We start from the raw sequence: 26,621 nt of genomic DNA on the forward strand, positions 1-26,621 counted from the left end.
ATTCATTTACATTGTTTACACTTCTATGACCAGGCCTTAAGGGAAGGTCAGTTTTTAAAAAACCAAGTAGCGTCTTCCCACCTATCTGCATATACATGTCAAAAAAGAAGGGTGTTTGTGCTTCAGCTTTGTTTTTGCTCAGTAATACAGTCAAGCAAGAGTTTGTTTCCAAGTGACCTATTGAGCTGTGTAAGCATATTTGTTTATTTCAAATAAAATATATTTGTATTATTTGTCATTCATACTATCCATCCATACCACACTATCCTCTGTATCAGGTAGTCCAATAGAAAGATACCTGTTTTGTTCTTAAAAAATAAAAAATAAGGATCTTCCTTTGAAAGAGTTTTCCGGAAAGAGGGGATGGCAAGTACGAAGGCCTGGCTGGAGTGAGCAAGGGGGTGCCGGGTGAGAGACAAATGGGTCTAATTGGGTAAAGCCTTGTAGGCCACAGGGACTTTGGCTTTTATTCTCAATGAAATTTAAGCGGAGATTTCAAGGATCAGCATACAGAGGGGCCTGGGGCTCCCAGGCAGACTGCTTCTGGGCCGCAGGCTCTGGATTCAGTTCATCCATTTATTCAACTGCCAGTCGAATATTTATTTTCAAGCATTTAGGGAGGCCAGCTTTGTCCCCGGGCTTGAGCTGAGCTCTGACAAGACAGAAAAAAGGCTCTTTCCTCAGCTCTGGAGGAAGAAAACCTTCCTGGGTGGGGCGAGGCCCTGTCCGCAGGGGGAGATAATACTGTCATCAGCTTGGGAAATAGTGACAAGCTGGGCAGGGGCCGCCCTTGGGGAGGGGGTGGCTGCAGATTGTGGCGTGGGCATGGAGGGGGGGGGCGGGGAGAAAGGGCAGATCTCTCTTCTCTCCTATGGAGAGGCCCTGTGTTCTGTTGGTTCTGAGCGCTGGCTTCAGATTGGGCAGCGGAGGGGACAGTGGGATGGGCCGGGACAGGTGGCCTTGACATGTGTTGCTTGTTCCCTGACCACTCAGTCTTCACTTTTAGAATGGTTTCCAGAAATGATAGGAGGCAGAGTCAGGGCAGCTAAATATAGTCCTGGGGCCAGAGCTCACGAGGGAGGCTCCCTCTGCCAGTCACTGCTGCCGGTCAGCTGCGGTGTCCACTGCTAGCTGCCCCGTGAGTGCCAGTGCCCGGCCCTGCTCTGAGCTGGTCGCTTGCCTCTCACCTGTCTTCAGACACCACCCTGACCCCCTGCGCTTCGTTAGGCCTCACGTGGCTGAGCCTCCTGGGAGTCTCTTTTTGCCCGTGATCTCCAACCAGACCTGTGAGTCCATGGGTCCTGTGGGCCTGGAGATAATGCGGAGGGGAGTGCTGGGGGTCTTGGGGAGGTGAGGGCCGGAGGGTCCGCATGCGGCTTTGGAGAATCTGGGCCTAAGTCAGGGAAGGACAGTGGGTAAGACTGCAACCCGGGCTTGTGTTTAGGAACTGGGATTGAGACAACGACCCCGATGGGGGGTATTTCTGGGCTGAGTCTCCCTGACTGACCTCTCCTGTACCCAGGCCCGCCATGTCGGCTGCGCCCGGTCTCCTGCGCCAGGAGCTGTCCTGCCCGCTGTGTTTGCAGCTGTTCGATGCGCCGGTGACAGCAGAGTGCGGCCACAGCTTCTGCCGCGCCTGCCTGAGCCGAGTGGCCGGGGAGCCGGGGGCGGACGGCACGGCGCCTTGCCCGTCCTGTCAGGCACCCACGCGGCCGCAGGCGCTCAGCACCAACCTGCAGCTGGCGCGCCTGGTGGAGGGGCTGGCACAGGTGCCGCAGGGCCACTGCGAGGAGCACCTAGACCCGCTCAGCATCTACTGCGAGCAGGACCGCGCGCTCGTGTGCGGCGTGTGCGCCTCGCTGGGTTCCCACCGCGGCCACCGCCTGCTGCCCGCAGCTGAAGCCCACGCGCGCCTCAAGGTGCGGGGCCCGGCGGGTCGGTCAAGGGATGGTGGATGGGGCAGGGCCCATGGGGGGTTGCTGCATTGATTGGTCTCTGAGCTTCAGGGCCCCAGGCGCCAGGTGTTGTGGGGGACGCGGGAGGGGGAGACGGCTGGGGAGTGCGGGGCTCCCGAGCTGAGCGGGGCCGAGAGAGGGAAGCTTTGAAGAGGCGCTCCGGGCGGGCCCTGGTGGGACTGGCTCGGCGCAAACCTAGCTGTTCGGGCGCCTGGGCGCGCAGCTCGGTGCGCAGGCCCAGTGGGCACCGGGATTCAAGTCAGGGCTGTTCTACGGGTTGGAGCTGTTCGTCCTGATCGCGTGCAGCGCCCACACACAGCTGTGCGCGCCGAGGTTTGCGATCCCCACGGGCCGGAAAGGGCCTACACGTTTGCAAATGGAGACGCAGGCGCACACGGGCGCGCCCACGCCATACGCGGGGCCAGGCACGAGAGGGTAGGTGTCTACACAGGCCAGGAAGGTTTGTCATGAAGGTTTTATTGGTGCAGGGGCAGAGCGAGGGGCGGGGCGGGGGCTGGAGGCGCGCAGCGGCCGTCGGTCCCGCGGTGGAGGAGTGGCCGCGGTCTCAGGACTCGGGTCGGCGGGCTTCTGCGTGGTCCCAGCCCCCCGCATCAGCACTGCCCTTCTCCGGCCCGGACTCCTAGTGGGGTAGGCGCAGGCCTCAGGCTCCCGCAGGACCAGCCCCCCTTCCCTCCCGGTCCGGCCTCCCGTCCAGCCACTGCCGGCGGCGGTCTCCCCGGCCCGTGCAGGAGCCCCCCACGCCAGGAGCGCCCCCAGCCCAGGCTCACCTCTGCTGAAAATCGTACCGCTCCCGACCTCGTCCGTTTTCATCTGCGAAGAGATAACAGAGTCCGTGAAATGGGACAGGGGCCCAGGAGTCCGGGGCGCCTCCAGGGGCAGGCGGGGCGGGTGCAGTATGCCAGGGTCCGCATCCGCTCAGCCCGAAAACGCAGGGAGAGGTTGGCAGGGGGTGGGGGGTTGGGGGTGGGGGAGGGAGCAGGAAGGCTGGGCGGGACCGGACCCCTGGGTTTCTGGCGAGGAAGAGGAGCGGGTCCCGCCTTGGCCGGGTACCGAGACTCAGGAGTAACCGGGGGCCGGCGGGCGCGGGAACTCACGCGGCGCCCCGCAGCCGCGCCGCCTCCTCCTGCATGCCCATGGCGCGCAGCACCGCCTCGGTGACCTCGGCGCCGTAGTCCTCGCAGTAGAAGGCGACCAGCTTGTCGGTGAGGTCCACGGCGTCCAGCGGCCCGAGCGCGCCCCGCGGGATGTGGCGGAAGCCTTCGCGCAGCGGCGCCGCCCCCAGCTTCAGCTTGAACTTCTTGAGCTCGTCCGCCGTCAGGTTCTCCAGCGCGTCCAGGATGGCGTCGCGCTTCTGCCCCATGGCTCAGCCGCTCCCTCCGACGGCGCGTCCGGCCCAGGCCTGCAGCAGGCGGGGCTGCGGCTCCCAGGACGTCGGGGGAGGAGACTGTTGGCGCCGGCGCCGAGGGGCTCCCCGGTCCCCTTCGGGGTGGGAGGAGGCCGCCACTGTAGCGCCGTCAGGTGAGGCGCCAGGCTGTGCCCACAGAAGGGGACCCAGACGTTGGAAGCCGTGGAGGCGGGACTGGACCGTCTGGCCCCATGGCCCTGCAGCCCCAGCGCATGGGGCTTTGGCAGGAGGTGTTAGGAGCTCCAGGTTGTCCGGGAATCGGAGGAGGTTGCGTGCCAGCTTCATTCCCCGCTGGTGGAGGAGAGCCAGTCACATTTGTGTGTCTTTCTCATAAAGCCCTGAGGGGGGTGGGGGGGGGGGCTGACTGCCAAGGGGCTGGGGAGGACCTTCCCTGAATGGGCAAGTGGAGGGGCAGGCGCTCTAGGACCAGAACTGGCAAGGGCCTGGCGACCTGCACGTGGGTTTGGGGAAAGGTAAGAGCCAGCTGGCTGGAGGGGGAGCTGGCCTTGAGACCGAGACACAGAGGGCGAGTTCAGGTGGGGGAGCAGCAGCATCGCCTCTTTCTGTCTCACCCCCAGACCCAGCTCCCCCAGCAGAAGCTGCAGCTGCAGGAGGCATGCGCGCGCAAGGAGAAGAGTGTGGCTGTGCTGGAGCACCAGCTCTTGGAGGTGGAGGTGAGGGCCCAGCGTGGCAGAGCCTGGGGGCGGGGTCCGGGCTAGGCCTCCCCAGCCCAGGGCTTTGGCTTGTCTGCCCCACAGGAGACAGTGCGTCAGTTCCAGGAGGCGGTGGGCGAGCAGCTGGGCAAGATGCGGCTGTTCCTGGATGCACTGGAGGGCTCCTTGGACCGGGAGGCGCAGCGGGTGCGGGGCGAGGCGGGGGTCGCCTTGCGGAAGGAGCTGGGGAGCCTGAACTCCTACCTGGAGCAGCTGCGGCAGATGGAGAAGGTGCTGGAGGAGGTGGCAGACAAGCCGCAGACTGAGTTCCTCATGGTGAGCAGGGGTGACCTTCCTTTGTTGCCCCTCCGCCGGGGTCCAGGCCCCGGAGAGCTCATCCCAGGGTCAGGCAGGGGCCCTGAGGTCCAGAGAGGGGCAGGGACCAGCCAGGGTCACACAGGGAAGAGGGGTGCGCCCAGGGCTGCTGTATGTTGCTTAGGCTGGGCGCTGCACAAGGCCGCTATGTCTAAGGGGGACCCTTCACATAACAGACGCTGTGGGTTTGTTTATTTCTCAGGACAGTCTTCTGCCACAGAGTACTGTTTCTTGAGGAAGGGGTCCCTTTCTAGTTTACACAGATAAAGGGCGAGGGGTGGCCTTGAATTCTGGGTTTCTTTCGGCTTTTCTGATTTTTCCTGACCCCATACTCAGCATTCTTGGTCCACCCACCCCGTCCTCAGTCGTGTCCAGTGTGTTTCCTGCTGCCTCACCTCCGTTTTCTTTTTCTCTCTCCAGAAATACTGCCTGGTGACCAGCAGGTGAGATCATCCTGGCCCCGCCCCTTTCCCAACCTGCCCTGGTCTTCAGGGACACTGGCTGGCTCACTCGCTACTCCCCCTGTGCCTGCCGATTCCATTTGGTCCTCTGCGATTTCCCTGCACTTTGTTTTGAAGATAGAAATGAACGTGACCTGGTCCTTCTTAGGAACCTCCCAGACAGAGGGGGGGAGGGAGTGGGGGGGGGGGGCGGGGACATAGGCATCATGGTGCTCAGTGCTGCCCGGAGAGCAGTGGGTGGCTGGGGAAGGCTTTGCAGCGGAGTTGGACTGGACGTTAGAGTTGGACGCTGGAGGAATGAGCTGGAGTTAGCCAGGTCAAGAGCTGGGGGAAGAGCATTGAGAGAAGGCAAGAGGGAGAGAAGGTGTGCTGGTGTGGCAGGTGGGCAAACTGAAGAGTGAGGGGCTTGGACCTCATCCCAACAAAAGACTTAAAAAATTTGTGGTAAAATGTACACAAAGTAAAATTGACCATTTAAGCCATTTTTAAAATATATGTTTTTATTGATTTTAGAGAGGAAGAGAGAGGATGAGAGATATAGAATTACAGATGAGAGAGACATGGATCGGCTGCCTCCTGCACGCCCCCTACTGGCAATCGAGCCCACAACCTGGGCATGTGTCCTGACCGGGAATCAAACCAGTGCATGCATGGGTTGATGCTCAACCACTGAGCCACCCCCGTGGCAAACCATTTTTTAGTGCACATTTTTGATTCAGTGTCATTAAGTACATTCATGTTGTTATGCAACCATCATCACCATCCATCTCCAGAACATTTCATCTTAAAAAAATGATCACTCAAGGATATGCTTATTGATTGTAGAGAGAGAAAAGGGGGAGGGAGAGAGAAACACATCTACGTGAGAAAGAAACATCATTTGGTTGCCTCCTGTACTGGCCCTGACTGGGGATCGAACCCGAAATCTTTTGGTGTATGGGATAACGCTCTAACTGAGCCACCCAGCTGGGGCCAGAACTTTCCATCTTTCCAAACTGAAAATTCAGCAGAGGAATGATGTGGAGAGGTCCCGAACTCCACAGCCGTGTCCACTCTTCTGGGCACGGCTTCTTGCCCTCCCCCACCCCATGCCTCCTCCGGAAGTCCCCTCACAGACACTCCCCATCCCCCCCCCCCCCCCCCCCCCCAGGCTGCAGAAGATCCTGGCAGAGTCCCCGCCACCTGCCCGTCTGGACATCCAGCTGCCTGTCATCTCAGATGACTTCAAATTCCACGTGTGGAGGAAGATGTTCCGTGCTCTGATGCCAGGTACGGGAGGCATGTTATGTTTGTAACCATGCAGTTGATGGGAGGCCGCAGCTACACACAGAGAGGCCTCCCAGTCTCAGCGAAGAAGGTCACAGAAGAAGGGCCCGTTGTCCCTTTGCCTCTAGACTCTAGAGCAATGATGGCGAACCTATGACACGCGTGTCAGAGGTGACATGGGAACTCATTTTTTGGGTTGATTTTCTTTGTTAAATGGCACTTAAATATATAAAATAAGTATCAAAAATTTAAGTCTTTGTTTTACTATGGTTGCAAATATCAAAAAATTTCTATATGTGACATGGCACCAGTGTTAAGTTAGGGTTTTTCAAAATGCTGGCACGCCGAGCTCAAAAGGTTCGCCATCACTGATCTAGGGCAAGCATGTCAAACTCAAAGGCTAACACGGGCCAAATAAACAAGGTTTAAGTTTATGTGGGCCGCAAAGAAACAAAAGCTTCAATTTTCATGGAAACGTAGGTTTATTTCAATAGAGACATGCTGAATACAAAGGGCTGAACTAAATGAGTAGTCGTGAACATAAAATAGAACATTTTAATAAAAATTAATATTTTTGCTTGAACATTAACTTACCAGACATTGAATACCTGCACAAATTAATAAGTGTCATGCATATAAACCTATTTTTCTTGTTCTTTGAAAGCGAAATATATCCTGTTTCGCACACCAAACAAGTCAGTCCAAGATTAATGATGTGGCAATCGGCTGCTAAGATATTCGCTGCTAGTATTAGTGGAGAGAAATGGTGTGCCTATGTGTAAAGTGCATAAGGGAAATGAATGCAACACGATTATAGTAATCAGTCATTAGGGAACATTATCGTTCATTATTAATAATTAGTAGCCCGGTGCACGAATTTGTGAACATCAAAAGGAAATTAATTAGAAGAAATATTTTAATATCACTACTCACCCTTTCTCTATAATAGACGTGTCAACCAAATTCACTATCAACGATGACAGATGGGAACACACACATGTGACTGGTGCCAGTGAGAGCTTTATATGTATCTTGCATCTGCAAGTCAGCTTAGCCTTTTATAGATATAGAATAAACTTGCTTAATTAGACCTGCTTTGTGATTTAGCTAAACTTTTTCCAGTCCAGTGACGCACCCCAACGAGATTTCAGGTAATTGTCAGCAACACAGCAGTAAATATCAACATGAAGGTTATTATTGTAGATCATGCAGGGAGAACAAAGGGTGAAATATTTAACTGCAGCAGTGTTTGACTATATTCTGCGCAGTGAGAAAACCTGAAGTCATTTTCAAGTTCCACCATTTCTTACTTCTTTTCAGTCGGGTCAAGTTTCTAAGCTTTCTAAATCTCCATTTTCCGGCTAATGAAAAGAAAATAGGATTCCACTGAGTCTCCTGGCTACCTGTTCCAGGACTTCTGTGAGGATCAAATGAGATGAGGCACAGGAAAACACTTCACAAACATTTGGTTGAAGTGTGAAGTGTTTGCACCTGGCTTTAAAGCAAGTTGTGTTCCTGGGCTGAAGAAACTGCAAGGAGGCTAGTTGCTGGGGAGAGGAAGCCAGGCATTGCCATGTGACATCATTACCGGGAAGGTTGGACACTTTAGCATATCAGCCATATATATATATATATATATATATAGATTATATATAATATAACTATATAATAGTATAACAGGATTGTGTAAAAATTAAGTTATGAAATTTTTATTAAAACGTTTCTTACATACTGTTATATTGGCTGGGCTGCAAAAATATTGGTTGTGGGCCACATGTGGCCTGCCGGCTGCAAGTTTGACATGCTTGCTCTAGGGCAGTGGTTCTCAACCTTCCTAATGCCGAGACCCTTTAATACAGTTCCTCATGTTGTGGTGACCCCCAATTTCATTGTTACAAATTGAACATAATTAAAGCATAGTGATTAATCACAAAAACAATATGTAATTATATATGTGTTTTCCGATGGTCTTAGGTGACCCCTGTGAAAGGGTCGTTCGACCCCCAAAGGGGTCGCGACCCACAGGTTGAGAACCGCTGCTCTAGGGTATCCCTGTACCCTGGTACTTGCTGAGAGAAGGACCCCTGAGGGCATGGGATTTATAGGTGGGTGCCTGACGGGAGGGGAGAGGATGCTGCTTACAGGAAGGCGCTGCTGCTGGCAGCAGGGGACGTGGGGTTTGAACCCTGTGTGCTCCTTGTCTAGGCTCTGCCCCTGTGGACAGTGGAGAGGACAATCCCTGCTAATGGGGGCCTGAGGGTCTGCAGAGCTGGAACCCTGGGCACTGGCCTGGGCCAGACACTGACTCTGGTGCCTGTGGCTGGAACGGCTCAAAGGCTGAGGGACACCCCCCCGAGGGCACAGGCCGGGCTGAGGGACTTTAATACAGTTCCTCATGTTGTGGTGACCCTCATTTGCTCAAAGGCTCAGCCTCCAGAGCTCCAGGGCATGTACATGTGGTGGGGGTGGGAATGGGGGACTCTGTTTTATCCAAGAGAAGACTGAGGCCCAGAGACGGACTGAGCTCCCACAGCGGTGAGACAGGGGCTGCGGACCAGGCTTCCTGACTGTCTCCTCCCTGTGACCTGGTCCTAGATGGTGCTGCCTGCCTGGTACCGACTAGTCCGCCCCAACCTGGAAGGAGGCAGTCAGGGCCTCAGCTCACAGCCGAGCAAACGGCAGCTCAGAGGGGCAGTCTTTGGCCGAAGCCAGTCAGCAGAGGGGTCCCCCCCCCCCCCCCCGGGGGCCGGGAGGGCTAGAGGAGGCCAGGCTGGCCCGTAGGTGGGCTGCGGGGAAAGGCTCGGAGGCTAACGGGCCTGACGGTCTCTCCGGCAGTGAAGGAGCTGACCTTCGATCCGAGCACGGCCCACCCGAGCCTGGTGCTGTCCCCCTGCGGCCGCCGCGCCGAGTGCTCCGAGCAGAAGGCGCCGCCGGCCGGCGAGGACCCGCGCCAGTTCGACAAGGCGGTGGCGGTGGTGGCGCGGCAGCTGCTGTCCGAGGGCGAGCACTACTGGGAGGTGGCGGTGGGCGACAAGCCGCGCTGGGCGCTGGGCGTGATGGCGGCCCAGGCCGGCCGCCGCGGCCGGCTGCACACGGTGCCCTCGCAGGGCTTCTGGCTGCTCGGCCAGCGGGAGGGCAAGGTCCTGGAGGCGCACGTGGAGGCCAAGGAGCCGCGCGCCCTGCGCCACGTGGAGCGGCGGCCGGCGCGCGTGGGGGTCTATCTCAGCTTCGGCGACGGCGTCCTCTCCTTCTACGACGCCAGCGACGCGGACGCGCTGGAGCTGCTCTTCGCCTTCCACGAGCGCCTGCCGGGGCCCGTGTACCCCTTCTTCGACGTGTGCTGGCACGACAAGGGCAAGAACGCGCAGCCGCTGCTGCTCGTGGCGCCCGAGGGCCAGGAGGCCTGAGCTGCCCGCCGGGAGGGGGGCGGGGGTGGGGGGCGGGGGGCAGGCGGGGGTGGGGACGCCGAGAGTTTGGCGAAGTTGGGGATTGGCAGGGATAGGGGGCTGCAGTGAGGGGTGGGGGGCAGGGGGTCTGACGTCAGGTCCGCGAGGAAACCCGTTTGGGAACCGGGAGATGCACGTGTTCCAGGAAGAACTGAGGTGGAGGGGAGGAGGGAGAAGGGCCAGGAGCCTGGGGAGGGGAGGAGCTGGGGGAGGGGGGTGGGGGTGGGGGGCCGCAGCTCCCCCTCCCTCCTCCAGACGGGGCGCAGGCAGACTCCCCGGCCGCTCAGTGTCTCCATGTGGAGCAGGTCAAACCCAGCCTTTCAGAGCCGCAGCAGTGGCTGTCGGAGCACAGGCGGCTGAGTGTGGCTCAGTAGGTGTGGGCGTGTAACCGGACAAACAGTGGGTCCTGCTGCCTGTCACTATGAAGCAGAGACAGGGTTGAATCATACGTGAGCGTTTGTTCCAGTCCTGCCGGCAGCTGGGAGAGCAGCAGGTCAGCCACAGAAATCTGCTCTGCACCCCCCATTAGCCGGCTGCTGATATAGCAAAAGCACAAAGGAAAGCAGGCAGAAGGGCAGCTGACAGATCTGCAGAAGGACTGGGGTCTTCCCAGGGCTGAGTGACATGCAGGGCCTGGGGTTCCAGGGGAAACAGCCAAAGGGAGTGCCTGTGGGCAGTGAACAGGTGAGCAGGCTGGAAGTTTGCAAGGGCCTGTGGGTAGCAAAAGGGCCAGGGCTTCAAAGGGCTGGGACTCTGGTTTCTACAGCGAAGTTGTTCATCTTCCCATGATGACAGGCAGCTCCAAACGGGGAGGAAGGCTGCACCTCCAGGGCAGCTCCAGCCAGGGTGGCAGTGCCTCCTCTAACCAGACAAAGCATCGCGGCTAACAGAGCAGGATTCATATTTCTCACAATTCTAGCTGGTTCCCCCATTCTACAGCTGCCCCCTTCCAGGCGGGTCCCAAACGTGCCTTTCTAACAGGTTCCCAGGTGGGGCTGACCCCTGGAGAAGCACCTGGGCACCCGTCTGTTCAGTCAGTGTCCACCTCAGAGCCAATGCTCAGATCCTATCAGCCACCAGGTCTAGAACGTCCCGGACACATTCCTCCGTTCAACAGCCCTTTAAAAACCGCCAGAGCCCGTGCCAGCTGCACAAACCCGCCACCTTGCTTGCCGTTCCCTCTGGAATGTGCTCACGGAGTGTCGGGGCCTTGGAGGAAACCCCCCAGTGGCCACCCGAGAGAAGAGCCTGATGCTACCCCTGCCCCCGCCCTGGGCCCCCCTGCTGGTGGAGAATAGAAGGCCGCACCCCTCTGAGCTGGCCCCACACTTACCTGCTGGTTCACACCTTCCTTGGTTTTAGCTCCAAGACCACTTTCTGGGCTTTGGAGTAACCCCTGAGGCTGAGGGGCCTTTGGGGACTCGCAGGAGGGCCTGGAGGCTGCTGCCCTTCCTACCCCAGGGGAGACACTGGCCTGGGACCATCGCCTATTGATGGGTGACAGGCCTGGGGACCCCTGGCAACTGGTGCCAAAGTGGGGACTTCCTTGGGTGATGGAACTAAGAGATGGGGCCAAAGGAAGGCTGTGGGTGGGTAAGAAAGGCCTCAGGGTCTGGCTGGGAGGGCACCCCTGGCTGTGTCCCTCAGGGAAGCCTGCTGGGGCCTGGCTCCGACGCAGGAGAGAGGACTCACGGAGGGCCTCTTTCACGCTAGAAAATAAAACAATACAGCAAATGGGCTAAGTGGTTGTAAAATCCAGCAGCACTAATAAAAGCGATTGCACTCTGACTCCTTCCGCGTGAAGTCTCTGTGAAGAGACAAGTGACCTGGTTTGGGCAGTAACCTCCTTGTTGCCCTCCCAGCCTCAGTCTCCACCCGGCAAATCTTCCTGAAAACACAAATGAGGTCATGTGAGTCAGTGGCTCAAAACTTTCAGCAACTCCTTGTTGCTTAGAGGAGAAAGTCCGGTCTTTGACTCAGATCCGAGGGGCCCTGCCCTTCTCCAGCCTGGCCTGTGCCACCCTCCTGCCCCCACACGCAGAGGCCCTGCCCTCCATCCGCCCTTCAGTGCTCTGGGGGAGCAGCACCATTTCTCACCCTCCCTTAACCCCGGCACCTCCTTACACTGTGCACCCTCGGCACTGAGCCCCTGTCATGGGTGTCAGGGGGAGGCTGGGGGGCGGGGGCCCAAGAGCCCACAGCCCCTTTCTGAGGAAATGGGGACCCTGAGAAGCAGACGCCAAGGTGGGATCACATATGCGAAGATTGGCGAGGGAAGACGGCTGGGGAGAGACGGAGCCCACAGCTTCGGATGCCAGTCGGACCCCGAGTGAAGGCAGGAAGGAGGCTGGGGTGGAAGTGACTGCTGTGGGGACTCCTCCCCAGAGCCGCCCGGCCAGGAGCGTGTGTCCCTGCCTGCTCCGAGGCTGGCTGAGCAGACACAGGCGTGGGGTTCACAGCTCCTCAGCTGCGCCCTCACTCATTTGCTCCTCTTCGTTGGAGTTATGGAGGAAACTTCCTTTTCACAGGCACCATGAAGTTACTCTGGCTTGAGCTGTGTGCATGGAGGGAAATGACCTGTGACCTTGCCCAGGGCTGGCTGAGTGAGAGATGAGGTCCCTGAGCTGGAGGCAGTCATGAGGGCCAGTTTGTGGAAAACTGCCTAATCGGAGTGTTCCTTGTTGGACGGTGGCTGCGTGGCCCAGCCAAAACCTCCCTGGGAAAGTGGGAAGGTGAAATGGAACCGAGAAGTGGGTCCCTCCAGCACTCAGTACTGCCCCCTTGTGGAGACTGGGGGAACTGGCCGCAGAGAGGGTGGTGTGGGAGGGGGGCCCTGACTTCCCGTGGACAAGAGCAAACTGGCACCTGCCAGGGCCGAGCTAAAGGGCAAAGACACTGAGAGCTTGTCAGTAACCTCATACTCTCATTTATCTCATCCTCACAACACCAGGCCTCCAAGCAGCTAACACCCCCCTAGGCTTGCTTGCCTCTTCCCCTGGGTTCCAGTGTCCCCAGGGAACAATGGTGGTGCAAACTGAGGACTCGGGTCCGCCTCATGGTGCCTCTTGGAGAACCACCTCTCCTCCGTGATGGTGGCGGCAGGAAAGCTGCCTAATTTAACCAATAAGTAAACATCGAAAACATGATCATATCAAAACAAAGATATTATGGAGTATAGAATTTGCATTGCTTTTTAAGATTAAATAAGAAATATCCATAAAGTTTAAAAAATATGTTTTTATTGATTTTAGAGAGAGGAAAGGAGAGGGGTAGAGATAGAAACAGTGATGAGAGAGAAAGAGAGAGAGAGAGAGAGAGAGAAAGAGACATCGATCGGCTGCCTCCTGCATGCCCCTCCTCCCCCAACTGGGGATCAAGCCTGCAACTGAGGCATGTGCTCTGACTGGGAGTGGAAATGGTGACCTCTTGGTTCATAGGTCGACACTCAACCACTGAGCCACACCAGCCGGGCAATCCATAAAGTTTTGCATTGGTGGTGCTGGCTGTTGGATCTAGACTTCCAGACCCTTAGGTATGTAAATTCTTAAACTTATTTTTAAAATTAAAATATACATAATGCATGGCTAAACTTAATATCTTATGGACAAGGGGACAGCCCTCTGATCATGCTCCCCAACGCCAAGTTCTGGTCTCCCCGGTGGCCAGTTTGGTGAGTGGTTTTCCAGGACTTCCTGCACACGTTTACGTCCCACAGAAAGTAGATGTGACTGTGTTTTTCTTTCTCTATAAGTGATGTCATGTTCTCCGCGAATCTCCTTTTTAATTCCAGTGTAGTATTCCACCGTACGCTGTGCCGTTGCTTACTTAATCATGCTCTGATTAATTGCTGTTTGCTTCTTATTTTTGTTACTGCAAACATTGCTGAAATGAGCATCCTTGCACACGCCTCTATGTGCACATGTGTGAAGGTCTCTCTTCGGTGGATACTGTGTGGGGAGGGTCTGTGTCCTAGCATGTGTGCCTTTAAAATGTCGATGGCATTACCATTAAATGGTGGACGTGAGGAAGAAGTGGTGGGCTTGAAGGGTTACATCAGGAAATATCGTTTATCAGTGGTTCAGCCATGCTCTGGAGGATCCCACAGCTTTTAGGTCACCCCAGCTTGAAGATCAGTCTCATTTTCAGGCATGAGAGTGTCCAGTCCAGCAGAATCCAAACCTTCAACAGCACCGCCAATTTAAAGCGACCCCACGTGGAAGAAGATCTCATCTTTCACTCTCCTTTCAACCCCTCTCCTTCCCCCAAACCCTCCCCGCCCTGCTCTGCCGGCTCCTTCAGGTTCGGTGACTTAGAGAAAAGAGAGGACACATGGTTGGTGTGGTTATAAGCTGGACCTCTGTCATGATGGCCGTCCAAACACTCCTGCTGCCATGGCCGGTGCTGTGGGCTCTTCAGAGATGATGAAAGCAGACACTGGCAGGCCGACTGTCTCAGCTCCTGCCCTGCCCTCCCCCATCCCCCCACCTCCGCTCCTGGAGTTACACTCCTGCGGTCCTACTGCTGGGACCCTTTGCCAAGGTAGGCAGCTGTCTTGGCTGGGGGTCTATCACAATATCTTTCTTTTAAAAATTTTATCTCTATGTTGAAAGTATTTCAGATGCCCCCGTTTTTCTTCATTGACCCCCCTCTGCCCTATACCGCCCCCCCTCCCGCCTTCACCACACTACTGTCTGTGTCCATGGGTTATGCATATATGCCTCGTCCTGTGCACCAAAAGGTTACCAGTAGATTCCTGGTCAGGCCAGCTTGCAGGCTCGATCCCCAGTAGGGGGCGTGCAGGAGGCAGCTGATCGATGGTCTGCTCTCACATTATGCTTCTCTTTCTCTCTCCCTCTCCCTTCCTCTCTCTCTCAAAACCAATGAAAGTATATAACAAAAGAGAATGTGGGGCAGCATTTCTATCACATATTGTCCCCATCTTAAGAGAATTCGGAGTCAGTTGCCACGGGGGCTGGGACAGGGAATCTGAGATCCTCAGAAGGAATGCTGGACTAGTAAAATGGAAGGTCGTCATAGACATCTGAGTTGCTGCTACCGTGTTTCTGGCTTTTTCCCGAGAGTAGAGGCTGAGGAGGAAGGTTAGCAAGGTTGGCAGAGCTGGGGGTTCCTGGAAGGGCCTTGCGAGTCAGGCAGCAGCCCCTGGCCAGTTGCCCAGGGCCTGGCTGAAGGGGTAGAAACAGTTCCCACCGTGTACACATGCTGCCTTTTCCTTTAAACCATCGAGAAACTTTGTGAACCAAATAGTGTGAGATATAATGTCAAAGAGTTTTTTAATGAAAGGGGACATACTCATGAAATAAGTGAGAAACCACAAAGCCTTATATGAGACTATAAATCCATCATGGTTGCCATTATGAGAAAAAACTCCCCTGAAAAAAAGCTAAAGAAATTTCAAAACATGCCACCCACGGGATTCCTGGAGACTTAGCTTTTCTTTATACTTCTCTGCCGTGTCCCCGTTCTGGGAGTGAGTTGCTCTGAATGTCCACCAGGTGGAGGAACGAGGACTCAGCGAGAGACGCCTGGTGGGCTGCACTCTTAGGCCGGGACTCTGAGCGCTGTTTTCTCTTTAAAACCAGCGAGGGTGGTGATGCTCAGAGAAGGGAACACAGGTAGGAAGTGGCAACACTGATTCTACCAAGGAGCGCGTTTCTCAGGGCCAGGCCAGGCAGGGATGTTCTGCCAACTGTGAGCTGTTGTGCGGGCAGAGCCTGGGCGTGCAGCCGTGACTCACGTGGGAATGCTGTTCCCTTCCCAGTCCTGCCCTCGCCGATGACTCAGCCCGAAGACAGTCTCCCCGGGACACCCGGCTGGACCTCCCTGGGTGATCTGGAGAGGCTGGTGTTGTGGTTCCGGAGGCTGGGCAGGAATGGGAGGGAAACTGTTCCCCGTGTGCACTGTTATTCCTTTTGAATTTTGAGCCATGTTGGTGTATATATTAACAACATAATTTTATTGCACCCCTGCTGACCACAGCTCCTCCGACCAGTGTCCCGCGCCCTCTGTCTATGACTTCCTAAGCTATGGCGCGGGGGCGCCGTGCGCTTCTGGGCGGGAGGCACCCACGAGGCCTGCGAGGCCCAGGAGCCCGAGGCATGTGGGTGTCCTCTGCCTGCTCCGTGTCCTCATTCTCCTGTGGGGGTTATGGCGGCGCCAGGCTGGCTGCTGGTGGGCAACGGGAAGCCACCATGCGGAACCTCAGCGACTGCCTGGCCTGCACTGGACAAGGTGTGCGTCCTGGCCGGCTGGAGCAGGCCCTGCGCGAGCGTGGAGGGGACAGTGCGACCTGCGCGGTGCTGGGTACGGGGTGCTGGGTGGGGGTGCTGGACCCGCTGGCCTGGCCAGAGCCCGTCTGGAGACCAGGCTGAAGGCCTGGAGGAGGAGCAGGCCTGCCTGAAGAAGAACCTCAGGAGGAAGTCAGCCCCCGGAGGGGCCAGGGCGCCGCCAGGTCAGCGCGGAGGTGGATTTCGCTCCAGAATGGCCCTTGCCAAGAGCCCGGGTGCCATGGGAGCCGACGGAGGTCATGGCTGGGAAGACCCGGAAGGATGCTGAGCCTGGCCACCAGCCAGCCGAGGAGCCTGCGCAGCCACTCCGCACCTGGCCCTGCTCTGGGCCCCGCATCAGAGCTGCCACCCTCCCCCCACTTCTCATGTCCACCTCTCCAGACACTGCCCCTCCGTCCTCACTCCACCGCTGGGCCTGTTCCATCTGAGTCCCCAGCTGGTCCCCAACTGCCCCTTTCCCTCTTCTTTCTGTCTTCCTCCCTCCTTCCCCCAACAGCTCCCACCCCCCCCAACCCTTTTCCTATAATTTAATAAAGAAATGGTCACACTCCTGTTTATTTTGGTGGGTGGTATACCTCACTCCATTGAAAATCAATCAACCAGCAAATTCCTGCGGGCTGGGCTGTGGGTTGGGTAAACAGCGCCAGCTTAGTGAGTTACAGGTGCTATTGTCTCACACACAGAGGAGGCTTCATTCTAGAGCTCCGCCCACAACAGAGCGTCCGAGACAAAGGCAGGGAAGGCAGTCTGACTTGCACTGTTTTCACGGAGGTGGGATACACCTCATCCCATATGGAGTTTCTTTCCATGACTCACAGCACGTTAAATGAAGAGAGGTTGATGGGGAAGCAGGGGCAATATGGTTCCCTGCCCATTTCTTCAATTTAAAGAAAATCCCCGAAGAGGTGACCCATACTCAGAGGTCGCTGGCCACACGGAGCAACTGCAGATTAGCATGACGGAGGCGCGGGCTGCAGCAGCCTCCGGCCTGTTCTGCAGGAAAGCGCCTGGAAGGCTCGCCGGTGGCAACAGAGGCTGGATTTGGAGCCCAGCTGGCCCAGGGCCAGGTCCTTGCTGACCAGCTGAGTGACGTTCGTGCCCACACTGACGGGCAGACGCTGGAGTAGCGACAGTTCATGGACATCAAGATGCAGCTGGAGGCCCTGGGGGGCGTGGCTCAGTGGTCACAGTTCCATTCCAGGTCAGGGCACACGCCAGGGAATGTGTGGCTGGACCGCCAGTAGGGGGCGTGCAGGAGGCTGCCGATCAATGATTTGCTCTCATCATTGATGTTTCTATCTCTCTCTCTCCCTCTCCCTCCCTCTCTGAAATCAATAAAAATATATTTTAAAAAAATGCGGTTGGAGCAGGGGATCACCACCCAGCACAGTCTGCTCCAGGGCCAGGACGTCACCCACAACCTGCCCACCAGCAGAGAGATGCCCCTGGGCAGGGGCATGGGAGGGGAGGGACCCTTACCCCCGGCTCTTCCTCAGACCTGTCAGTAAAATTTTATGTCCCCCCCAAAGAACCAAAAAACCCCATCATTTCATTTTTAAAACAGAAAATAACATGGAAAAAGGAAATTTAAGTAAAAAAGAGAGTCTATTAAAGCGTGTTAAGTACCACGGGTGGTACTGTGGGTCTGAGACACATGAAAATGGCACGTGAAGATGGTGCGTGAGTGAGTGACGCCTGGGGAGCACTCCCTGAAGGGTTCGAGGTATCTTGGCCTGCTGTCTTTCAAGTGGAGGAGGCCATGTGGGTGGAGGGTCTATGGCAGGGGTTCTCAAACTTTTTAAACAGGGGGCCAGTTCACTGTCCCTCAGACCGTTGGAGGGCCGGACTATAGTTTAAAAAAAAACTATGAACAAATTCCTATGCACACTGCACATACCTTATTTTGAAGTAAAAAAACAAAACGGGAACAAATACGATATTTGTATTTGTATGTGGCCCGCGGCCGTAGTTTGAGGACCCCTGGTCCATGGTGATGGCCAGTGTTGGGGGTGGCGGGGAGACCAGTCATTTTTCTGTCTGGGTCTCAGTTTCCTCATCTGTAGTGGGAAGGGGTTGGCCTAGAGAATTCTCTGAGATGCCACTGTCTTAGTTTGGGTTCCCCCCCAAGCAGACCTTCAGACGAAGAAAGATCCCGTGAAAGCAGGCTTACTTATGCGGTGCAGGAAGCACCTGGGCGCGGGGAAGGGGGCCAGGGGGCTGGAGAGCCGGTGGGCCGGTGGGCCGGGGTCGGGTGGGGGCAGGGAAGGTGAATTATTAAGGAGGTCAGCGCCAGGAGAGGGGAGCTTCTCGCCGAGAAACTCCTCATCCCACCCGAGGTGAAGGGTTCGGGCGTGTAGCCTGGGACTCCTGCTGGCCACGGGCCCTGAGGGAGGTCATCTTCCCTCCCATCTGCCTGTTCTCGGGGCCAGGCCATCGCTGAGGTTTCTGAGGAAGCCCTCGGGCAGGGAGGTGCACCTGCAGGGTGGGGAGTCCGAGCACACAGAAGAGAGAGGCCCGGGGAGTGCGCCTCACCCTCCGGCTCTGGCTGGCTTGAGTCTGAGCCTCAGAGCCTCCTGAGAGAAAGGGGGAGGCAGCGGAGGCTTCCCGAGGACGCTCAGTTCCTGGATGTGGCGGAGACAGGAGGGGAGAGGCAGGGGGTGAGCGTCCTGGCCGGGAGCGGACAGCAGCAAAGCGGGCTCTCTGGGGGTTCCCTGTTGGGCTGTGTCACCTGCGTGAGGACCAAGCTGTGCGCTCTGGCCCTGCCTGTGTGGATGCCTGAGAGTGACATTCCCGGCCGGAAGCAGGGGTCGTGCAGGTGGCTTCACGAACCAGCAGGCCTTGCATCGGGTCTTCAGGTACCCAAGGCAGGATGGATTTCCCGAGAACAGTTAGGGGCGAGGCAGGATGTCTGGGTTTCCGGGTGGGAGCACAGTGGGGCGGGGGTGGGGGTGGTAAGGGAAACTGAGGGGCAGATGTCGGGTCTGGGGGCGTGGAGGAATGGGCTCAGCACTGTCTACAAAGGCGAGGAACCGGGAAGAACGGAGGCCAGGCCCAGAGCCCTGGAGGAGAGGCTGACGGGGTGTGGCCCTCTGTTGCTGGCGGGGCTGGAAGCCTGTTGCCAGAGATCTCTGTTGTGTTTCGCCTCTCGGCCCAGTATGCAGTCATTCTTCCTCTTAAGGGGAGTTTCAGCAACCGTTGGTCAAATTGCTCATTTCACGGGTGGGGAAACAGCCATTCGCAGGAATTTGTTTCTAAAGCAGTGTGGGAGTTAGTGGCAGAACAACACCCAGAACATGTCATCCCACTCTCAGTTCAGGGATCTTTCTGAGACTTCTCTTTCACGGGGAAGTGTAAGATCCCTAAGGGCAGAAACCGTACGCTGTTTTTTGTTTTTAAATTATTTTTATTGATTTCAGAGAGGAAGGGAGAGAGAGAGAAACATCAATGATGAGAATCATTCATCAGCTGCCTCCTGCACGCCCCCTACTGGAGATTGAGCCTGCAACCTGGGCATGTGCTCTGACCTGAATCCAACTGGGACTTCCTGGTTCATAGGTCCACGCTCAACCACCGAGCCACCCCCGCTGGGCCCATGTGCTATTTTTAACCTCAGGTGCACAGACTTGGATTAGGCACAAAGCTCTAGCAGTGGGTCTATGCATACCTCCTGCATTCCGCTACCTATTTATTAAAAAATCAGCACCTGTGAGCCCAGCACCTAATCCAACAAGCCAACTATTTCTAAAAACTTACTTCTCCCCTGACGCAAACCCGCCCCCTCTCAGAGGGACGGTGAGCCTGGATTTGTGGTTTTGGGTTTTCTTGCTCCTCCTTTTAATCACCACACATGTTTTTAGTTTCATTTTACTTGTTTGTGAATTGTATAAAAGAGGCATGAAAATACTTTGTCTACTGGGATGGGTTTGTTTATTAAAAATCTCTGTATTATGAAAATTTCAGACCCACAAAACAGAAGAATACCATGAACCTCTTGTACCATCACCCAGCTTCAACAGTGATCAAGATTTTGCTGCACTTGCTGTATTGATCATGTTTTTCTTTCTCTTTTCTTGCAATAGTTAAAGTAAATCTTGGAAATCTTACTGTTTCACCAAAGCCCTTCCTACTGCTGATGTCAATTTGCAAAGCAGGTGTTAAAGTAGAAAACAACCTTAGGAGACATACATTTGTAAAAATAACTTTAATAAAGATTCCAAATCCGTTGCCAAAACGTACATACAATCACGCGTGCATGCTTTCACACTCATTTCTAAAAACTGGACATTTTCTTACACATTCATATTACTGTTAATACTCCTGACAAAATCAGCACTTATTCCTTAGCCCATGGATCTGCAAATCTGATGTAACATTATGTTGCTAGAATTAATCCGTGGTGTTGTACTTGGCCGTATAGTAATATTTCGTTTATTAATTGTAACTGTCCGTTCTCTTGTTGGTGGGCATTGGGTAATTTCCAGTTTTTAGCCAATATGGATAGTGTGGATATGAATATACTTGCCTGTGTTTCCTAATGAATATGTGCTAAATTTATTTTGACAAATACCTGAAAGTGGAATGCTGGGTAGGTTATGCAGTGTTCCACCTGTTCTGCCAGTTTCCACACTAAGCAGCCGTGAATTAGTGATCCCATCCATCCTTAGCCTCTGACACTTGGATGTATGTATTGGGTTGTAAAGTAAAATTCAGTTTCTTACTGTGGTTACAGTCAGAAAAGTTTGAAGAGCATTGGTTAAAGAAGTCAAATAGTGACAAAGAATTTGCTACAAAAACCTGCAGTCCCTTAGTCCTTCTTCCCCATACACTCCCTACCCCGTTGAGCAATTATTTTGTTAATTTTATTATTTGGCATGAGTTACAAAGCAATCTGCAGATGGCTGCTACTTGTGCTGGACTTGGAGTGCCCAGGCAAGGCTGAGCTGTGAATCAGGTTGGCTGCTGCTAGTGCCGGGGCTGGGCCACTTAGCAAGAGGTATGGGGCACACTGAGACCAGATGCTGCTTTTTTGAGAGATTTTAGGAAAATCTGAAGCATGAGCCAAGACAGGCCATTCATATGGAAAAGCCACAGGAAACAGCTTGAGTAGGTCTGAAAGTTGGGTGGGCGAGGCCTCAGATAGTCATCAGCTGGGGTAAACAGTGCGAGCCAGGTTGATAGAGTCTCAGACATGGTGTCCCTCTGCCAGCACTTCTATCTTGGAGAGAGCTTTCCCCCCAGCTCTTGCCCTAATGTCACAGACTTCAGTTCTTCCCCATATGTCTCTGTGCCTTTCAAACTGCTGCCCCAGTGCTGGAGCTCAGAAAGAGTGAGTCCAATTAAATCCATGCACAGGCTCTTTAAGAGGAATTGCCTGGGATTCCAGCAGCCCTCTGTCTCCCTCAGTCAAAATCTCCATTGGTTTTTACAGCCAGAAGTCGTGGGGACTTCTATTTCTGGCACTGGAGTCCTGGGCTGGGAGGTCTGGTATAGGGCTGGGACTTCGCCTTCTCCTTCTCCGGGAGAACCTCTGCAGCCAAGATATCCACCCCGATTTTTATCCACCACACATGGGTGTGGGACCAGCCTGTTTTGGGCTTTCTCCCAGTCTCCAAGTGGTTTCTTCTTTGTTTCCTTAGTTGTGGGACTTCCATTCAGTCAGATTTCAGGCAGTTCTGAATGATGGTTATTCTGTAGTTTAGTTGTAATTTTGAAATGATTGTGGGAGGCGGTGAGTACCACGTTTACCTGTGCCACCATCTTGACCAGAACTCCCACAGCTATTTTGTTTCAGCTCCTCAAGCCACATCAGTCTGGTATCCACATGCCCCACACCTCTGCTAGGGCCTTTTTGAAGGTCAAGTTTGTGTTGCTAAATCCAATGGATCCTGTTCTGTTTTTATCTTAACCTCTCAGCAGCATTTCACGTGGCTGATATATGACTTCCTGGGAGCAGTTTCCTCATTCTTGCTTATCAGCTGCTTCTCTGTCTTGTTTTGCATTCTCCTTGAAGCAGACCCTGAGACAAGGATTCGAGTACCAGGAGGGTGGTGCGGGGATCACTGGCAGAGGGGCAAAGGGGGGAAAGGCAGTCAATTAAAGGTGTGCCCCACTTCTCATTTTATTGAGGTATAATTGACACATAAAAATGGCACAGCCTTGGCTGGTATGGCTCGATTGGTTGGGTGTTGTCCTGTGCACCAGACGTCACTGGTTTGATTCCCGATCAGGGCACATGCTTGGGTTGGGAGTTTGATCCCTGGTTAGGGCGCATGTAGGAGGCAATGTGATGCTCTCACGTTCATCTCTCTTTCTCTCCCTCTCTCTCTCCCTCTCTCTTTCTCTACCTCTAAAAAATCAGTAAAATATTTTAAAAATATTTTGCATACTTACAGTGTACAATGTGATAATTATATACATACACACACACACACACACACACATATATATATATATACATACACACATATATATAGAAATGATTGCCCACAATCAAGCTAATTAACATATCCATCATCTCACATAGTAATTTCCCCCCTTATGGTGAGAACACTTAGGATCTACTCTTAGCATGTTTTTTTTTTTTTAATATATTTTATTGATTTTTTACAGAGAGGAAGGGAGAGGGATAGAGAGCTGGAAACATCAATGAGAGAGAAACATCGATCAGCTGCCTCCTGCACACTCCCCGCTGGAGATGTGCCTGCAACCAAAGTACATGCCCTTGACCGGAATCGAACCCGGGACCCTTCAGTCCACAGGCCGACGCTCTATCCACTGAGCCAAACTGGTCAGGGCAACTCTTAGCATGTTTTAAGGGTACAATATAGTATTATTAACTAGAGCCACCATGCTGTACATTAAATATCCAGCACTCATTCCGCCTGCAAAACTTTGTACAAAGGGCGCATTATTAAGCCAGTTACCTCGGGGAGTGACTGGACATTAATCCAGAGGGCAAGCTCTGGGAAGTGATGAGAAACACACACGTCAGAATTGGGGTGTTTATACAGCAGCTTCTGAAAGTAGTTGGTTGGGAGCTGCCTTGGGAGCAGAGTGGCACTTGCAGCTCAATGGGTTGTGTTCCTAGCAGCCACTTGGAAGTTGACCCGCGGGGTCTGAGGGTGTTGGAATCGGAGGGATTTGAGCGCAGGTGCTGCCAGTGTCTGCTGCACTCCCCAGGTAGAATGTAGGTCTATGAGGGCAGGGGCTTTGTGTGTTTTGATTATTTTGAGATCCCCAATGCCTAGCACACAATGATTGCTCAATGTGTAGTATTTTAATGAACAAACAAATGAGTGAGAGATTCATGAATTCAGTTGTAAGGGTCCAGAAAGAGGCTAAGCAAACCACAGTAGTGGAGACTGTGGAAATGGAACACTTCAGGTAAAGGATCAAGGAGAACCTTTAGCGGAGTGAAGAGGAGCTTGAAAACAACTCAGTTTAGCGTAATCATGGGATTAAGTGAAATGGCATGGAATCACGGGTCCTAAATATGCACTGAGCTGCTGAGTACCCAACTCCGGGCTCCCTCCGGTCCTGTTCTGTGCTGTGATGTGCTGGCTATTGTTTGAGTTGCGATCTCCATTATTTAGCCCAAAGCACCCCAACAGATGTAATCTCTGTTGTAAAAGCTTGATATACAATTACACAACTTTTGTGGGGCTCAGTTTATTCATTTACAAAATGAGAATATCATCTTCATAGGATTTTTATGAAGAATTAGACGAGTTAACAGGTGCAAAGCACTTAATACTGGCACAGAGTAAATGCTGAATCACTGTTAGTTATTATTAGTGTTTTATTATTATTTTTTAATATAACATGTTATATGTAATATGTTCTTAAACATATTGCAACATGTTATATTTCTTCTATGTTCTTAAAAAGTTTAATTTTAAAAACTAGCCTTAGTCAGTTGGCTCAGTGGATAGAGTGCCAGCCTGCAGGCTGAAGGGTCCGGGTTTGATTCTGGTCAAAGGCACAACCCGGGTTGCAGGCTTGATCCTTGGCAGGAGGCATGCAGGAGGCAGCTGATCAATGATTCTTTCTCATCATTGATGTTTCTCTCTCTCTTCCTCTCTGAAATCAATAAAACATATATTAAAAAAGTTAATCTTTGACATATATCCTTATTAGTTGTGTTCAGATCAATCACTTGATTCCCACATCTATAGCTAAATCAGAATTTGTCCTCAATTTTTACTGAGGAAAGAGTGAAGAAATACAACAGGCTCACTATAATTAAGCTGCTAAATTACTAAAACCTAATAGGCTGAGGCAGGAGGAAATGACTCTATTCTTGTGCTAACTAGCCCAGGAGCTTAAACTCTTGAACTTTCCAGTCCTGCGTCATGGCCTGGATATACATCAGCTGATTGTGTGTCAATATGTGGACATGCATCAGACCTCCGGATAACCCTCTGATTACGCCACAAAGGACTCACGAATCCAGGCCACCTAACATCCACCTGATACATTCATCATCGAGACCTCCTGGCGGTCATCCTCAAGACCAGCGGTCGCCAACTGGTGGTCCACGGGCCACTGGTGGTCCGTGAGGTCTGAAATGTTGGCGACCGCTGATTTAAGGAAACCTTTGGAGCAGCGGTCGCCAACCCGTGGTCTGTGAGGTCCGAAAGGTTGGCGACTGTTGCTCTAGACCTGGCATCCATCATCCAGACAGGCTGACATCTGCCTGGTAACCATCCTGGATCAAACTCTAGGGCTAAGAATGCAGGACTGATTATTATTATTATTTTTTAAATATATTTTACTGGTTTTTTACAGGGAGGAAGGGAGAGGGATAGAGAGCCAGAAACATCGATCAGCTGCCTCCTGCACACTCCCCACTGGGAATGTGCCCGCAACCAAGGTACATGCCCTTGACCTGAATCAAACCTGGGACCCTTGAGTCCACAGGCCGGCGCTCTATCCACTGAGCCAAACCGGTCAGGGCAGGACTGATTATTTTTAAGAGTGCATTTCTTTCTTTCTTTCTTTTTTTTTTTTTTTACACTGTACTCAGATAGAATGGAGCAGCTCAGTAACCCCTGAGGCTCATAACATTTCTATCACCACGATTACTTTAGCAAACCTGGTTCCCCTCACTTCTGCAACATTATGCAGAGTTAGTGATCGTGTTTGCACAAGAATGCGCTTTTTATTGTAGGAACTCTTGTCTTCCTTTTTAGGAACACTTCCTGTTCTTTTCCTGGCCATGTCCCCAGTTTGCAAACTCTAAGACCCTTGAATAACTCTTTACCATTTACTTCTAGCAAAGCCTCTGGACTTTTTTTTGAGTTCATTTGACACTACTTTCTAAATCTGTCCAAATCCTCCTATTTCTAACTGGACATCGGTCCAACTCTTCCTCAAATTCCTGTTTGTTTCTAGGCTCAGTGCCTTACCTCGGAGACCTTTCTGTCTCTACTCCCCAAATAACTTTCATTGTCCAGATTTTGGAGAAAGACCCCCAGCCCATGGGTTTTCTAGCCTCACTGGTGTAACTCTTTTAAAACCACATTTCCTCTTGCTCTGTCTGTGAGCAGGATGTGTCTAAATCCAGACCGCTCCTTCCTCCTTTCTAAACGCTGTCAAGATAGAGCCCTTGTGCCTCCTCGCACTCGCTTTTGGCCACGTTATTGCTCCAGTTCTCTGTTGCGATGGCTTTTACACTTTTTTACATGCAGGTTAATTTTTTAAGAGCAAAAATGGAACAACCCACTTCTGCTTACCCAGGTTTTGTAAACATTTTTGTGGCCAGGGAAAGGAGATTTCAAAGTGAACTAAAGAGCTAGGAGCAAGATGAGTCCTGCAATAACATCTTTGGTCCTTCTCACCACTATTCCCTTCTTTCTTACCCTTTCTTTGCGCCTCAGACTAGAGTAAGGCATTTTTTGTCTTGTCCAGAGTTGAAATTTTAGTTATTTATTTATTCAAGCAACATTTAATGTGGCATGTACCATTCTTAGTCTTGGGAATATCCACTTGGATAATTGAAAACTGTTGCCTTCAATAGGCTATAATGGAAGAAATAACCTCATACACATTTAATGCAGTCGGAGTGTGAGTATTTCTAATAAAGCCATGTGCAAGAGAGCCTGGGTCTGAGCAGGAAATCAGGGTGGGCTTCTCAGAAAAGGTGCCAGTTTGAGTTGGCACTTGGAAAGCAATTAGGAGTGTTTAAGGATTACACGCAGATGCAGGAGGCATGCTAGACATGTTCAGTGTAGGTTGTAGTAGTCATCTAAAACTGCATAACAAATTACCCCCAACCTAATGACTTAAAACAACAATCATCATTGCCAGTGAAAATGCAAAACGGTGCAGCCACTTTGCAATATGGTTTGGCATTTTCTTACAGAACTAAACACACTCTTCTTGTGTGATCCAGCCATTAAGCTCCTCGGTATTTACTCAAAGGACCTGAAAAATATGTCCACATAAAACCCCGCACAAGGATGTTCGTAGCAGCTTTATTCGTAGTTGCCCAAATTGGAAGCAACCAAGATATCCTTCAGTAGGCAAATGGATAAACTACGGTCCATCCAGACAAGGGGATATTAGTCAGTATTAAAAGGAAGTGAGTCACCCTAACCGGTTTGGCTCAATGGATAGAGCATCAGCCTGTGGACTGAAAGGTCCCAGGTTTGATTCCGGTCAAGGGCATGTACCTTGGTTGCGGGCACATCCCTAGTAGGGGATGTGCAGGAGGCAGCTGATCAATGTTTCTCT

General features: G+C 53.1%; 2 protein-coding genes and 1 non-coding gene across 4 annotated transcripts; 1 reads left to right on the forward strand and 2 right to left on the reverse strand.

Moving 5' to 3' along the window:
• Positions 1 to 1,119: 1,119 nt before the first annotated feature.
• Positions 1,120 to 9,544, forward strand: TRIM72 (tripartite motif containing 72). The gene is made up of 7 exons (XM_070411666.1): positions 1,120 to 1,286; positions 1,523 to 1,919; positions 3,960 to 4,055; positions 4,140 to 4,370; positions 4,830 to 4,852; positions 6,021 to 6,139; positions 8,972 to 9,544. Exons 2-7 carry the CDS (start codon positions 1,530 to 1,532, stop codon positions 9,541 to 9,543), a joined length of 1,431 nt encoding a protein of 476 aa, XP_070267767.1. The 5' UTR covers positions 1,120 to 1,286; positions 1,523 to 1,529; the 3' UTR covers position 9,544.
• On the reverse strand, positions 2,417 to 3,376 carry PYDC1 (pyrin domain containing 1). 2 transcript variants are annotated; one of them, XM_070411664.1, is made up of 3 exons: positions 3,071 to 3,376; positions 2,744 to 2,786; positions 2,417 to 2,595 (listed from the first exon to the last, which is right to left on the reverse strand). In XM_070411664.1, the coding sequence occupies exons 1-2, from the start codon at positions 3,334 to 3,336 to the stop codon at positions 2,783 to 2,785; spliced, it is 270 nt and encodes an 89-aa protein (XP_070267765.1). In that variant the 5' UTR covers positions 3,337 to 3,376; the 3' UTR covers positions 2,417 to 2,595; positions 2,744 to 2,782. The 2 variants fall into 2 exon arrangements, with proteins under 2 accessions (XP_070267765.1, XP_070267766.1); XM_070411665.1 differs by having other exon boundaries at positions 3,027 to 3,376.
• A 15,356-nt stretch (positions 9,545 to 24,900) lies between the features above and the next one.
• On the reverse strand, positions 24,901 to 25,034 carry LOC139009624 (small nucleolar RNA SNORA66). Its single transcript, XR_011471353.1, has one exon. It is a non-coding gene; the product is annotated as a small nucleolar RNA SNORA66 (small nucleolar RNA).
• Positions 25,035 to 26,621: the final 1,587 nt, after the last annotated feature.

Source organism: Myotis yumanensis, unplaced genomic scaffold (genome assembly GCF_028538775.1).
Source record: "Myotis yumanensis isolate MYYU_CA2020_CCGP unplaced genomic scaffold, mMyoYum1.0.hap1 SCAF_4, whole genome shotgun sequence".
Taxonomy (NCBI): Eukaryota; Metazoa; Chordata; class Mammalia; order Chiroptera; family Vespertilionidae; genus Myotis; species Myotis yumanensis.